General features: G+C 53.6%; 1 protein-coding gene across 1 annotated transcript in view; it reads right to left on the bottom strand.

Annotated features, from left to right (window-relative positions):
- The window catches only part of itsn1 (intersectin 1 (SH3 domain protein)), a 98,541-nt gene that overhangs the window by 19,347 nt on the left and 64,194 nt on the right, over window positions 1-15,000 (bottom strand). Inside the window, exons 31-40 of the mRNA XM_084470802.1 lie at window positions 14,043-14,164; window positions 13,795-13,901; window positions 13,171-13,272; window positions 12,914-12,995; window positions 12,339-12,437; window positions 9,809-9,892; window positions 9,646-9,729; window positions 8,773-8,904; window positions 8,432-8,512; window positions 6,778-6,899 (exon numbers count right to left, since the gene is read on the bottom strand). Of these exons, the coding sequence (XP_084326928.1) occupies window positions 6,778-6,899; window positions 8,432-8,512; window positions 8,773-8,904; window positions 9,646-9,729; window positions 9,809-9,892; window positions 12,339-12,437; window positions 12,914-12,995; window positions 13,171-13,272; window positions 13,795-13,901; window positions 14,043-14,164 (1,015 nt within the window). The remainder of the gene's footprint in view (window positions 1-6,777; window positions 6,900-8,431; window positions 8,513-8,772; window positions 8,905-9,645; window positions 9,730-9,808; window positions 9,893-12,338; window positions 12,438-12,913; window positions 12,996-13,170; window positions 13,273-13,794; window positions 13,902-14,042; window positions 14,165-15,000) is intronic.

Here is a 15,000-nt window from a genome sequence, read left to right as displayed (position 1 = left end):
GTGGGGACTAGAGGCTGTAGACGGCGTGGGGACTAGAGGCTGTAGACGGCGTGGGGACTAGAGGCTGTAGACGGCGTGGGGACTAGAGGCTGTAGACGGCGTGGGGAGGCTGTAGACGGCGTGGGGACTAGAGGCTGTAGACGGCGTGGGGACTAGAGGCTGTAGACGGCGTGGGGACTAGAGGCTGTAGACGGCGTGGGGACTAGAGGCTGTAGACGGCGTGGGGAGGCTGTAGACGGCGTGGGGAGGTTGTAGACGGCGTGGGGACTAGAGGCTGTAGACGGCGTGGGGACTAGAGGCTGTAGGCGGCGTGGGGACTAGAGGCTGTAGACGGCGTGGGGACTAGAGGCTGTAGACGGCGTGGGGAGGCTGTAGACGGCGTGGGGACTAGAGGCTGTAGACGGCGTGGGGACTAGAGGCTGTAGACGGCGTGGGGACTAGAGGCTGTAGACGGCGTGGGGAGGCTGTAGACGGCGTGGGGACTAGAGGCTGTAGACGGCGTGGGGACTAGAGGCTGTAGACGGCGTGGGGACTAGAGGCTGTAGACGGCGTGGGGACTAGAGGCTGTAGACGGCGTGGGGACTAGAGGCTGTAGACGGCGTGGGGACTAGAGGCTGTAGACGGCGTGGGGACTAGAGGCTGTAGACGGCGTGGGGACTAGAGGCTGTAGACGGCGTGGGGACTAGAGGCTGTAGACGGCGTGGGGAGGCTGTAGACGGCGTGGGGACTAGAGGCTGTAGACGGCGTGGGGACTAGAGGCTGTAGACGGCGTGGGGACTAGAGGCTGTAGACGGCGTGGGGACTAGAGGCTGTAGACGGCGTGGGGAGGCTGTAGACGGCGTGGGGACTAGAGGCTGTAGACGGCGTGGGGACTAGAGGCTGTAGACGGCGTGGGGACTAGAGGCTGTAGACGGCGTGGGGACTAGAGGCTGTAGACGGCGTGGGGACTAGAGGCTGTAGACGGCGTGGGGACTAGAGGCTGTAGACGGCATGGGGAGGCTGTAGACGGCGTGGGGACTAGAGGCTGTAGACGGCGTGGGGACTAGAGGCTGTAGACGGCGTGGGGACTAGAGGCTGTAGACGGCGTGGGGACTAGAGGCTGTAGACGGCGTGGGGAGGTTCTAGACGGCGTGGGGACTAGAGGCTGTAGACGGCGTGGGGACTAGAGGCTGTAGACGGCGTGGGGAGGCTGTAGACGGCGTGGGGAGGCTGTAGACGGCGTGGGGACTAGAGGCTGTAGACGGCGTGGGGACTAGAGGCTGTAGACGGCGTGGGGACTAGAGGCTGTAGACGGCGTGGGGACTAGAGGCTGTAGACGGCGTGGGGACTAGAGGCTGTAGACGGCGTGGGGACTAGAGGCTGTAGACGGCGTGGGGACTAGAGGCTGTAGACGGCGTGGGGACTAGAGGCTGTAGACGGCGTGGGGAGGCTGTAGACGGCGTGGGAGGCTGTAGACGGCGTGGGGACTAGAGGCTGTAGACGGCGTGGGGACTAGAGGCTGTAGACGGCGTGGGGACTAGAGGCTGTAGACGGCGTGGGGACTAGAGGCTGTAGACGGCGTGGGGACTAGAGGCTGTAGACGGCGTGGGGACTAGAGGCTGTAGACGGCGTGGGGACTAGAGGCTGTAGACGGCGTGGGGAGGCTGTAGACGGCGTGGGGACTAGAGGCTGTAGACGGCGTGGGGACTAGAGGCTGTAGACGGCGTGGGGACTAGAGGCTGTAGACGGCGTGGGGACTAGAGGCTGTAGACGGCGTGGGGACTAGAGGCTGTAGACGGCGTGGGGACTAGAGGCTGTAGACGGCGTGGGGACTAGAGGCTGTAGCGGCGTGGGGACTAGAGGCTGTAGACGGCGTGGGGACTAGAGGCTGTAGACGGCGTGGGGACTAGAGGCTGTAGACGGCGTGGGGACTAGAGGCTGTAGACGGCGTGGGGACTAGAGGCTGTAGACGGCGTGGGGACTAGAGGCTGTAGGCGGCGTGGGGACTAGAGGCTGTAGACGGCGTGGGGACTAGAGGCTGTAGACGGCGTGGGGACTAGAGGCTGTAGACGGCGTGGGGACTAGAGGCTGTAGACGGCGTGGGAGAGGCTGTAGACGGCGTGGGGAGGCTGTAGACGGCGTGGGGAGGCTGTAGACGGCGTGGGGACTAGAGGCTGTAGACGGCGTGGGGACTAGAGGCTGTAGACGGCGTGGGGACTAGAGGCTGTAGACGGCGTGGGGACTAGAGGCTGTAGGCGGCGTGGGGACTAGAGGCTGTAGACGGCGTGGGGACTAGAGGCTGTAGACGGCGTGGGGACTAGAGGCTGTAGACGGCGTGGGGACTAGAGGCTGTAGACGGCGTGGGGACTAGAGGCTGTAGACGGCGTGGGGAGGCTGTAGACGGCGTGGGGACTAGAGGCTGTAGACGGCGTGGGGACTAGAGGCTGTAGACGGCGTGGGGACTAGAGGCTGTAGACGGCGTGGGGACTAGAGGCTGTAGACGGCATGGGGAGGCTGTAGACGGCGTGGGGACTAGAGGCTGTAGACGGCGTGGGGACTAGAGGCTGTAGACGGCGTGGGGAGGCTGTAGACGGCGTGGGGACTAGAGGCTGTAGACGGCGTGGGGACTAGAGGCTGTAGACGGTGTGGGGACTAGAGGCTGTAGACGGCGTGGGGACTAGAGGCTGTAGACGGCGTGGGGACTAGAGGCTGTAGACGGCGTGGGGACTAGAGGCTGTAGACGGCGTGGGGACTAGAGGCTGTAGACGGCGTGGGGAGGCTGTAGACGGCGTGGGGAGGCTGTAGACGGCGTGGGGACTAGAGGCTGTAGACGGCGTGGGGACTAGAGGCTGTAGACGGCGTGGGGACTAGAGGCTGTAGACGGCGTGGGGACTAGAGGCTGTAGGCGGCGTGGGGACTAGAGGCTGTAGACGGCGTGGGGACTAGAGGCTGTAGACGGCGTGGGGACTAGAGGCTGTAGACGGCATGGGGACTAGAGGCTGTAGACGGCGTGGGGACTAGAGGCTGTAGACGGCGTGGGGACTAGAGGCTGTAGACGGCGTGGGGACTAGAGGCTGTAGACGGCGTGGGGAGGCTGTAGACGGCGTGGGGAGGCTGTAGACGGCGTGGGGACTAGAGGCTGTAGACGGCGTGGGGACTAGAGGCTGTAGACGGCGTGGGGACTAGAGGCTGTAGACGGCGTGGGGACTAGAGGCTGTAGACGGCGTGGGGAGGCTGTAGACGGCGTGGGGACTAGAGGCTGTAGGCGGCGTGGGGACTAGAGGCTGTAGACGGCGTGGGGACTAGAGGCTGTAGACGGCGTGGGGACTAGAGGCTGTAGACGGCGTGGGGACTAGAGGCTGTAGACGGCGTGGGGACTAGAGGCTGTAGACGGCGTGGGGACTAGAGGCTGTAGACGGCGTGGGGACTAGAGGCTGTAGACGGCGTGGGGACTAGAGGCTGTAGACGGCGTGGGGAGGCTGTAGACAGCGTGGGGACTAGAGGCTGTAGACGGCGTGGGGAGGTTGTAGACGGCGTGGGGACTAGAGGCTGTAGACGGCGTGGGGACTAGAGGCTGTAGACGGCGTGGGGACTAGAGGCTGTAGACGGCGTGGGGACTAGAGGCTGTAGACGGCGTGGGGACTAGAGGCTGTAGACGGCGTGGGGAGGCTGTAGACGGCGTGGGGACTAGAGGCTGTAGACGGCGTGGGGACTAGAGGCTGTAGACGGCGTGGGGACTAGAGGCTGTAGGCGGCGTGGGGACTAGAGGCTGTAGACGGCGTGGGGACTAGAGGCTGTAGACGGCGTGGGGACTAGAGGCTGTAGACGGCGTGGGGACTAGAGGCTGTAGACGGCGTGGGGACTAGAGGCTGTAGACGGCGTGGGGACTAGAGGCTGTAGACGGCGTGGGGACTAGAGGCTGTAGACGGCGTGGGGAGGCTGTAGACAGCGTGGGGACTAGAGGCTGTAGACGGCGTGGGGAGGTTGTAGACGGCGTGGGGACTAGAGGCTGTAGACGGCGTGGGGACTAGAGGCTGTAGACGGCGTGGGGACTAGAGGCTGTAGACGGCATGGGGACTAGAGGCTGTAGACGGCGTGGGGAGGCTGTAGACGGCGTGGGGACTAGAGGCTGTAGGCGGCGTGGGGACTAGAGGCTGTAGACGGCGTGGGGACTAGAGGCTGTAGACGGCGTGGGGAGGCTGTAGGCGGCGTGGGGACTAGAGGCTGTAGACGGCGTGGGGACTAGAGGCTGTAGGCGGCGTGGGGACTAGAGGCTGTAGACGGCGTGGGGACTAGAGGCTGTAGACGGCGTGGGGAGGCTGTAGACGGCGTGGGGACTAGAGGCTGTAGACGGCGTGGGGACTAGAGGCTGTAGACGGCGTGGGGACTAGAGGCTGTAGACGGCGTGGGGACTAGAGGCTGTAGGCGGCGTGGGGACTAGAGGCTGTAGACGGCGTGGGGACTAGAGGCTGTAGACGGCGTGGGGACTAGAGGCTGTAGACGGCGTGGGGACTAGAGGCTGTAGACGGCGTGGGGACTAGAGGCTGTAGACGGCGTGGGGACTAGAGGCTGTAGACGGCGTGGGGACTAGAGGCTGTAGACGGCGTGGGGACTAGAGGCTGTAGACGGCGTGGGGAGGTTCTAGACGGCGTGGGGACTAGAGGCTGTAGACGGCGTGGGGACTAGAGGCTGTAGACGGCGTGGGGACTAGAGGCTGTAGACGGCGTGGGGACTAGAGGCTGTAGACGGCGTGGGGAGGTTCTAGACGGCGTGGGGACTAGAGGCTGTAGACGGCGTGGGGACTAGAGGCTGTAGACGGCGTGGGGACTAGAGGCTGTAGACGGCGTGGGGACTAGAGGCTGTAGACGGCGTGGGGACTAGAGGCTGTAGACGGCGTGGGGACTAGAGGCTGTAGACGGCGTGGGGACTAGAGGCTGTAGACGGCGTGGGGAGGCTGTAGACGGCGTGGGGACTAGAGGCTGTAGACGGCGTGGGGACTAGAGGCTGTAGGCGGCGTGGGGACTAGAGGCTGTAGACGGCGTGGGGACTAGAGGCTGTAGGCGGCGTGGGGACTAGAGGCTGTAGACGGCGTGGGGACTAGAGGCTGTAGACGGCGTGGGGACTAGAGGCTGTAGACGGCGTGGGGAGGTTCTAGACGGCGTGGGGACTAGAGGCTGTAGACGGCGTGGGGACTAGAGGCTGTAGACGGCGTGGGGACTAGAGGCTGTAGACGGCGTGGGGAGGCTGTAGACGGCGTGGGGACTAGAGGCTGTAGACGGCGTGGGGAGGCTGTAGACGGCGTGGGGACTAGAGGCTGTAGACGGCGTGGGGACTAGAGGCTGTAGACGGCGTGGGGACTAGAGGCTGTAGGCGGCGTGGGGACTAGAGGCTGTAGACGGCGTGGGGACTAGAGGCTGTAGACGGCGTGGGGACTAGAGGCTGTAGACGGCGTGGGGACTAGAGGCTGTAGACGGCGTGGGGACTAGAGGCTGTAGACGGCGTGGGGACTAGAGGCTGTAGACGGCGTGGGGAGGCTGTAGACGGCGTGGGGACTAGAGGCTGTAGACGGCGTGGGGACTAGAGGCTGTAGACGGCGTGGGGACTAGAGGCTGTAGACGGCGTGGGGACTAGAGGCTGTAGACGGCGTGGGGACTAGAGGCTGTAGACGGCGTGGGGACTAGAGGCTGTAGACGGCGTGGGGACTAGAGGCTGTAGACGGCGTGGGGACTAGAGGCTGTAGACGGCGTGGGGAGGCTGTAGACGGCGTGGGGACTAGAGGCTGTAGACGGCGTGGGGACTAGAGGCTGTAGACGGCGTGGGGACTAGAGGCTGTAGACGGCGTGGGGACTAGAGGCTGTAGACGGCGTGGGGAGGCTGTAGGCGGCGTGGGGACTAGAGGCTGTAGACGGCGTGGGGACTAGAGGCTGTAGACGGCGTGGGGACTAGAGGCTGTAGACGGCGTGGGGACTAGAGGCTGTAGACGGCGTGGGGACTAGAGGCTGTAGACGGCGTGGGGAGGCTGTAGACGGCGTGGGGACTAGAGGCTGTAGACGGCGTGGGGACTAGAGGCTGTAGACGGCGTGGGGACTAGAGGCTGTAGACGGCGTGGGGACTAGAGGCTGTAGACGGCGTGGGGACTAGAGGCTGTAGACGGCGTGGGGAGGCTGTAGACGGCGTGGGGACTAGAGGCTGTAGACGGCGTGGGGACTAGAGGCTGTAGACGGCGTGGGGACTAGAGGCTGTAGACGGCGTGGGGACTAGAGGCTGTAGACGGCGTGGGGACTAGAGGCTGTAGACGGCGTGGGGACTAGAGGCTGTAGACGGCGTGGGGACTAGAGGCTGTAGACGGCGTGGGGACTAGAGGCTGTAGACGGCGTGGGGACTAGAGGCTGTAGACGGCGTGGGGAGGCTGTAGACGGCGTGGGGACTAGAGGCTGTAGACGGAGTGGGGACTAGAGGCTGTAGACGGCGTGGGGACTAGAGGCTGTAGGCGGCGTGGGGAGGCTGTAGACGGCGTGGGGAGGCTGTAGGCGGTGTGGGGACTAGAGGCTGTAGACGGCGTGGGGACTAGAGGCTGTAGACGGCGTGGGGAGGCTGTAGACGGCGTGGGGACTAGAGGCTGTAGACGGCGTGGGGACTAGAGGCTGTAGACGGCGTGGGGACTAGAGGCTGTAGACGGCGTGGGGACTAGAGGCTGTAGACGGCGTGGGGACTAGAGGCTGTAGGCGGCGTGGGGAGGCTGTAGACGGCGTGGGGAGGCTGTAGACGGCGTGGGGAGGCTGTAGACGGGGGCCTTGCCTCTCATTGACGCTCTCTGCCCTCAGTGTGTACACGCGGTCGATGTGGGAGATGTGGAACAGAGGCTCGTCTCCAGACGGGTCCGTGGGCAGCTTCACCAGAACCTCGTTCAGGAAGATGGGCTGGAGACACACAGTAGGGTCATGTACACACATGTACACATGTTAGGGTCATGTACACACATGTACACACAGTAGGGTCATGTACACACATGTACACACGTTAGAGTCATGTACACACATGTACACACGTTAGAGTCATGTACACACATGTACACACGTTAGGGTTATGTACACACGTTAGGGTGTGTGTCATGTACACACATGTACACACATGTACACACATTAGTGTTGTGTGTGTGTCATGTACACACATTAGTGTTGTGTGTGTGTGTGTGTGGGTGCATGGGAGTATGCTTACACAACAATCTTACCATGTCCTGTGTGTGTACTCACGGTGTTGTACATGTGGTACTGCAGGTGTGTGTGTGTGTGTGTGAGGACACCAGAGTTAAACACAACCAATTAACCTTAACCCCATTAACTTTAACCTTAACCCCATTAACCTTAACTCCAATGACACCAAGAGGAACACAGAGGGAAGGAGACCAGAGTTAAACACAACCAATTAACCTTAACCCCATTAACCTTAACTCTAATGACACCAAGAGGAACACAGAGGGAAGGACACCAGAGTTAAACACAACCAATTAACCTTAACCCCATTAACCTTAACTCTAATGACACCAAGAGAAACACAGAGGGAAGGACACCAGAGTTAAACACAACCAATTAACCTTAACCCCATTAACCTTAACTCTAATGACACCAAGAGGAACACAGAGGGAAGGACACCAGAGTTAAACACAACCAATTAACCTTAACCCCATTAACCTTAACTCTAGTGACACCAAGAGGAACACAGAGGGAAGGACACCAGAGTTAAACACAACCAATTAACCTTAACCCCATTAACCTTAACTCTAATGACACCAAGAGGAACACAGAGGGAAGGACACCAGAGTTAAACACAACCAATTAACCTTAACCCCATTAACCTTAACTCTAATGACACCAAGAGGAACACAGAGGGAAGGAACCAATTAACCTTAACCCCATTAACCTTAACTCTAATGACACCAAGAGGAACACAGAGGGAAGGACACCAGAGTTAAACACAACCAATTAACCTTAACCCCATTAACCTTAACTCTAATGACACCAAGAGGAACACAGAGGGAAGGACACCAGAGTTAAACACAACCAATTAACCTTAACCCCATTAACCTTAACCCCATTAACCTTAACAGTAGGGTCATGTACACACGTTAGGGTCACGTACACACATGTACACACGTTAGTGTCATGTACACACATGTACACACATTAGGGTCATGTACACACGTTAGGGTGTGTGTCATGTACACACATGTACACACATTAGTGTTGTGTGTGTGTCATGTACACACATAGTGTTGTGTGTGTGTGTGTGTGGGTGCATGGGAGTATGCTTGTCCTGTGTGTCCTGTGTGTGTACTCACAGTGTTGTACATGTGGTACTGCAGGTGTGTGTGTGTGTGTGTGTGTGTGTGTGTGTGTGTACTCACGGTCTTGTACATGCGGTACTGCAGGTGTGTGTGTGTGTGTGTACTCACGGTCTTGTACATGCGGTACTGCAGGTGTGTTTTGGAGGAGAAAACCTTGTCTGAGCCCGAGAAACCCAGAGGTTTAGTGACCTGAGAGAGAAACCCAGAGGTTAGTCACCTGAGAGAGAAACCCAGAGGTTAGTCACCTGAGAGAGAGATTTAGAACTGTGATCCAAACTATTCAAACCATTATTGATTTATTTTAAGATTTATTTTTGCATTTTGATGCTTTTTCTAGAGTTAGAAAGAGAGGAAGGCATGGAGCTAGAGGGGACCAGGACTGCTGGGCCCATGTCAAACCATTGAGACTCTCTCTGGTATGGGACCAGTTCGGTACCAGCAGCACTCACTTGTGTGAGCAGCAGGAAGTCGTTGAACAGGAAGCCGTACAGCTCCTTGCTGCTCTTGGCTTTGAAGAGCTTCCCGCTGTGGAGGAACTTGCGCGGCCCCAGACAGTTGGTCACCGAGTTGAACACCAGTTGCTGAAAGAAACCATCAAAACCAGCAAAAAAAACCAGCATCAATAACAACAATAACTGAAATGGGCTCACACAAAGAGGTGCACAGCGGTCTGGCTCACACTGGGAGCAGGCTGCAACAATCCATCTAATTCAAATCGACATCAATGTCATAGAACGCCATGTGCAAATCACAAAGGCTGCCATTAAGAAATATATATAATTAAAAAAAATATATATATATATTTTTTAAGATTTATATTTATTTCTCTTTTACAATTCAATAGTTGCATAAAGATGTTATAATATTAATTCATGCGTCAATTCATCTCAACACATCGGCCTACAGCAGGGGTGTCCAACGTGCGGCCCGCGGCCCTAATGCGGCCCACCAGATCATATCTAATGTCTATCAGAACTGGCCCACCGGCGTATCGCATCTCAGCGTTGAAGCGTAACTCTGGCGCGTCAACTCCGGCAGCCCGTACTCCCGTACCGCCCCCCCCCCCCCGCCCCCCCCCGCGGACCCTGTTATTATGTAATGTCCCCAATTAATGTAATGCAACTGGCCCGCCGGCATACCGCATTCCAGCGTTAACGCGCTGACGCGTGTTTTGGCGCGGTCACCCTGGAGCGTCAACTCCGACAGATCGCAATCCTGCAACTACTAAACTAAAAGAGCTGAGGAGGAGCAACTCAAGGATGAGCTTGTGTGTGTGTGTGTGTGTGTGTGTGTGTGTGTGTGTGTGTGTGTGTGTGTGTTACCTCAGAAAGGCCCTCACACTGGACATGAGCCTGGATCCATTCCAGTCGGTCAGAGTTCTCCTTCTCCCGTACACCTTCATTCACCTACAAGCACACAGCTTATTAACTACTGTGTGTGTGTGTGTGTGTGTGTGTGTGTGTGTGTGTGTGTGTGTGTACGTACCTGTGAGCAGAGCTCCTCTGCTTTCTCCAGAGCAGCCTTCAGGTGGCTGTGGTCCGGATGAGGTTCCGGCGTGTTCTCTAAGATCTGCATGACACCAAGAGGAACATTAACCTTAACCCCATTAACCTTAACTCTAATGACACCAAGAGGAGCACAGAGGGAAGGAACCAATTAACCTTAACCCCATTAACCTTAACTCTAATGACACCAAGAGGAGCACAGAGGGAAGGAACCAATTAACCTTAACCCCATTAACCTTAACTCTAATGACACCAAGAGGAACACAGAGGGAAGGAACCAATTAACCTTAACCCCATTAACCTTAACTCTAATGACACCAAGAGGAACACAGAGGGAAGGACACCAGAGTTAAACACAACCAATTAACCTTAACCCCATTAACCTTAACTCTAATGACACCAAGAGGAACACAGAGGGATGGACACCAGAGTTAAACACAACCAATTAACCTTAACCCCATTAACCTTAACTATAATGACACCAAGAGGAGCACAGAGGGAAGGACACCAGAGTTAAACACAACCCATACAAGACCTTCATTAACCTTAACCCCATTAACCTTAACCCCATTAACTTTAACTCTAATGACACCAAGAGGAACACAGAGGGAAGGACACCAGAGTTAAACACAACCAATTAACCTTAACCCCATTAACCTTAACCCCATTAACCTTAACTCTAATGACACCAAGAGGAACACAGAGGGAAGGACACCAAAGTTAAACACAACCAATTAACCTTAACCCCATTAACCTTAACCCCATTAACCTTAACTCTAATGACACCAAGAGGAACACAGAGGGAAGAACACCAGAGTTAAACACAACCAATTAACCTTAACCCCATTAACCTTAACCCCATTAACCTTAACTCTAATGACACCAAGAGGAACACAGAGGGAAGGACACCAGAGTTAAACACAACCAATTAACCTTAACCCCATTAACCTTAACTCTAATGACACCAAGAGGAACACAGAGGGAAGGACACCAGAGTTAAACACAACCAATTAACCTTAACCCCATTAACCTTAACCTTAACCCCATTAACCTTAATTCCAATGACACCAAGAGGAGCACAGAGGGAAGGACACCAGAGTTAAACACAACCAATTAACCTTAACCCCATTAACCTTAACCCCATTAACCTTAACTCTAATGACACCAAGAGGAGCACAGAGGGAAGGAACCAATTAACCTTAACCCCATTAACCTTAACTCTAATGACACCAAGAGGAACACAGAGGGAAGGAACCAATTAACCTTAACCCAATTAACCTTAACTCTAATGACACCAAGAGGAACACAGAGGGAAGGACACCAGAGTTAAACACAACCAAGTAACCTTAACCCCATTAACCTTAACTCTAATGACACCAAGAGGAACACAGAGGGAAGGACACCAGAGTTAAACACAACCAATTAACCTTAACCCCATTAACCTTAACTCTAATGACACCAAGAGGAGCACAGAGGGAAGGACACCAGAGTTAAACACAACCCATACAAGACCTTCATTAACCTTAACCCCATTAACCTTAACCCCATTAACCTTAACTCTAATGACACCAAGAGGAACACAGAGGGAAGGACACCAAAGTTAAACACAACCAATTAACCTTAACCCCATTAACCTTAACCCCATTAACCTTAACTCTAATGACACCAAGAGGAACACAGAGGGAAGGACACCAGAGTTAAACACAACCAATTAACCTTAACCCCATTAACCTTAACCCCATTAACCTTAACTCTAATGACACCAAGAGGAACACAGAGGGAAGGACACCAGAGTTAAACACAACCAATTAACCTTAACCCCATTAACCTTAACTCTAATGACACCAAGAGGAACACAGAGGGAAGGACACCAGAGTTAAACACAACCAATTAACCTTAACCCCATTAACCTTAACTCTAATGACACCAAGAGGAACACAGAGGGAAGGACACCAGAGTAAAACACAACCAATTAACCTTAACCCCATTAACCTTAACCCCATTAACCTTAACTCTAATGACACCAAGAGGAACACAGAGGGAAGGACACCAGAGTTAAACACAACCCATACAAGACCTTCATTAACCTTAACCCCATTAACCTTAACCCCATTAACTTTAACCCCATTAACGTTAAATCTAATGATTCCAGGGTCCCTGATCTATAGTACCTAGTTAGGGTAACTAGTACCCTAGTTACCAGTCTCCACCTAAAGGACTCATCACTAGTTACCAGTCTCCACCTTAAGGACTCATCACTAGTTACCAGTCTCCACCTTAAGGACTCATCACTAGTGATCAGACTCATCACTAGTGATCAGACTCATCACTAGTGATCAGACTTATCACTAGTGATCAGACTCATCACTAGTGATCAGACTCATCACTAGTGATCAGACTTATCACTAGTGATCAGTCTAAGGGACTGTGATGCTCATCCTTACGTTCTTGATGATCAGGGGGTAGTGACTCTCTGATAGTGATCAGTGTAAGGGACTGTGTATCCTTACGTTCTTGATGATCAGGGGGTAGCGCGTGACTCTCTGCATGGGTTTGAGGAGGAAGCTGGACAGAGGCATTCCTTTACACCGCGGGTCCATGGCTAACCGCTGAGAGAGAGACAGAGAGACAACAAGAGAGAGAGCCAAGAAGAGAGAGAGACATTAGAGCACAGTTGAGTTGACTTCATTCAATTGTCCTGGTTTCAGTTGTACATATGTACATATGTATACATGTTTGATGCAAAGTGTTCGACCAATCACAACAGAGTGGGGCCTTAAAGCAACATGATACAAAACAGAATGCTTTTGAAAGATGCTGAAATTGGTTTTGCAGAAATGAACAGTGTGTGAATAATAATGGGTATTTTTTAACATACAGGCATGTAACCCTATTCTAGTAGTACCCCTAATGCAACTATTAACCCTAAAAGCCTGATATGGGATCTTTAAATCTACCTTACCTGGATCAGATACATTTTGGGCACTAGCTGTTTGACTTAATGAGTGTAATAATGATTATTACGTGTACTCTGTACTGTGGGGAGGCTCTCATGGCTGTGGAAGTGTTTACATGTGTTCTGTACCTTAAGGAAGTCTTTGACCTCTGGGTTGTCATCAGTTTTCTGCTGTATCAGCGTAGCTCCGTTAAGCTGACACGAACAAAACCTTCATAAAAACACAGATTTATAGCTCTTAATATGTTATATTTATACCCAGCATAGACAATTCACTTGAATAATACATTCTTAAAAAGTCTGTATTCTCTTGAGTTACGAAGCACTAAAACCTAAGTAATTTCTGCTGATGTTCTTAGTGTAGTCAGAAGGGTGTGAGACTGAACCTGATGTAGGGCTGCATGTGAGGCAGCTGGTTGGTCAGGATGTCACCAATCATCTTCACCGGCATTCGGTCACCTGACATCTTCTTCCTGACCCTCAGAGCTCTTGGGGGGGGGGGGGGGTATAAAGAAGCTTGATTGGACAGTAGTATAGAGTTTATGTGTTCTATGTCATGAGTGTTTTATCTCTACTTACATGATCGTCTGTCTGTCTGTGTGTGTGTGTGTGTGTGTGTCTGTGTCTCTGTCTATCTGTGTGTGTGTCTGTGTGTGTCTGTCTGTCTGTCTGTCTGTCTGTCTGTGTGTCTGTCTGTCTGTGTGTCTGTCTGTGTGTGTGTGTGTGTGTGTGTCTGTGTGTCTGTCTGTGTGTGTGTGTGTGTGTCTCTGTCTATCTGTGTGTGTGTCTGTGTGTGTCTCTGTGTCTGTCTGTCTGTCTGTCTGTCTGTCTGTCTGTCTGTGTGTGTGTGTGTGTGTGTGTGTGTGTGTGTGTGTGTGTGTGTGTGTGTGTGTGTGTGTGTGTGTGTGTGTGTCTCTGTGTCTGTCTGTGTGTGTGTGTGTGTCTGTGTGTGTCTCTGTGTCTGTCTGTGTGTGTGTGTGTGTGTGTGTGTGTGTGTGTGTGTGTTTTACTTGAGCAGCTTGATGTTGCACATAATGAGTTCCTTCCAGTTGACAAAGATCATGGCCACCTCCTTCTCCGTCAGCAGCTCACACTCTAACAGAGGCTTCTGGAAGATCTACACACACACACACACACACTTCTTTTAGGAGCAGGAGAGCTGGACATGTCTTCTATATCAACAAACTATTTTTACTTTTCTTGAGTTCCCACACAGAGAAGTGAAAGTGATCCAGCGGTTCTAATAACCTCTCTGTACCTCTGTGACCAGCTGCAGGTCGTTGACGTAGTTCTCCTCCGTGACGATGAGCTCGTGGGTGTAGCCCTGCCTCTTCCTCTCCATGGGGGTCAGCATGTCCAGCAGGTGGAGGTCAGCGCACCCTGGATATAGAGCCACACAAAAGGCCAGCAGCGCTGTCAATCAAAGGGCTTCACAGCACCGCAACCCTCCCCAAGTTCACAATGAAATGAGTTGAAGACCAGGAGTACTTTAACACACAGCTACATACCTGGAGGCAGAACACACCGGAACAACACAGCCATGCAGCCGGGCCTGTGGCAGTAACCCATGCGGCCGATGGGGTAGAAGTGTGTGAGCACTCCTCAGTGAGTTTATAGCTGGTCTGCGTCTCAAGGAGACTATCCTAACATTGCTCTGCACCTTTGTGTGATGGATGCATAATTAGGCTGACTGTACTAGGAGAGTTTACCCATCAAGAAACTAAACATAGTATATGTATTCCCACACACGTTTCCCTTTACTAGTAACAGATTATATACACACACACACACACACAAACAAGTAAGTGGTGTGTTGCATGAGACAGAGTAATTAGGCCAGTGGACTCCATTATGTCTGAGTGTTTAATTGTCAGGACCTCAGGATCAGATTCTCTGCACCACGCAAATTTCCACCAATAAAACCTTGACATCTTTACTATAAAGCCAGCCATCATGAGTTGACTGTACATTCCACTCATTCATCCAGTTCATTACTTTTATATATTCATTTGCACTAATTATATATATATTTCTTCATCTTTCCTTCCATACTTATGTATTTTTTATTAGCGTTGCAATCAATATGGATATGAAGCATCAACCTTAATTCAATAGCTAGACTATAGATTACAGAGTGGTTCTAGAGGAACCAGAGTAATGTTAGAGATCTCTTCCAGTCTTCTGATGGGAGTTATTGCTCAATAGCATGGCACTCG

The sequence above is a fragment of the Micromesistius poutassou genome (assembly GCF_964030765.1).
Source record: "Micromesistius poutassou genome assembly, chromosome: 7".
Lineage (NCBI taxonomy): Eukaryota > Metazoa > Chordata > Actinopteri > Gadiformes > Gadidae > Micromesistius > Micromesistius poutassou.
Note: the sequence above shows the minus strand (reverse complement) of the source record. Positions and strands in the feature narration are given on the sequence as shown.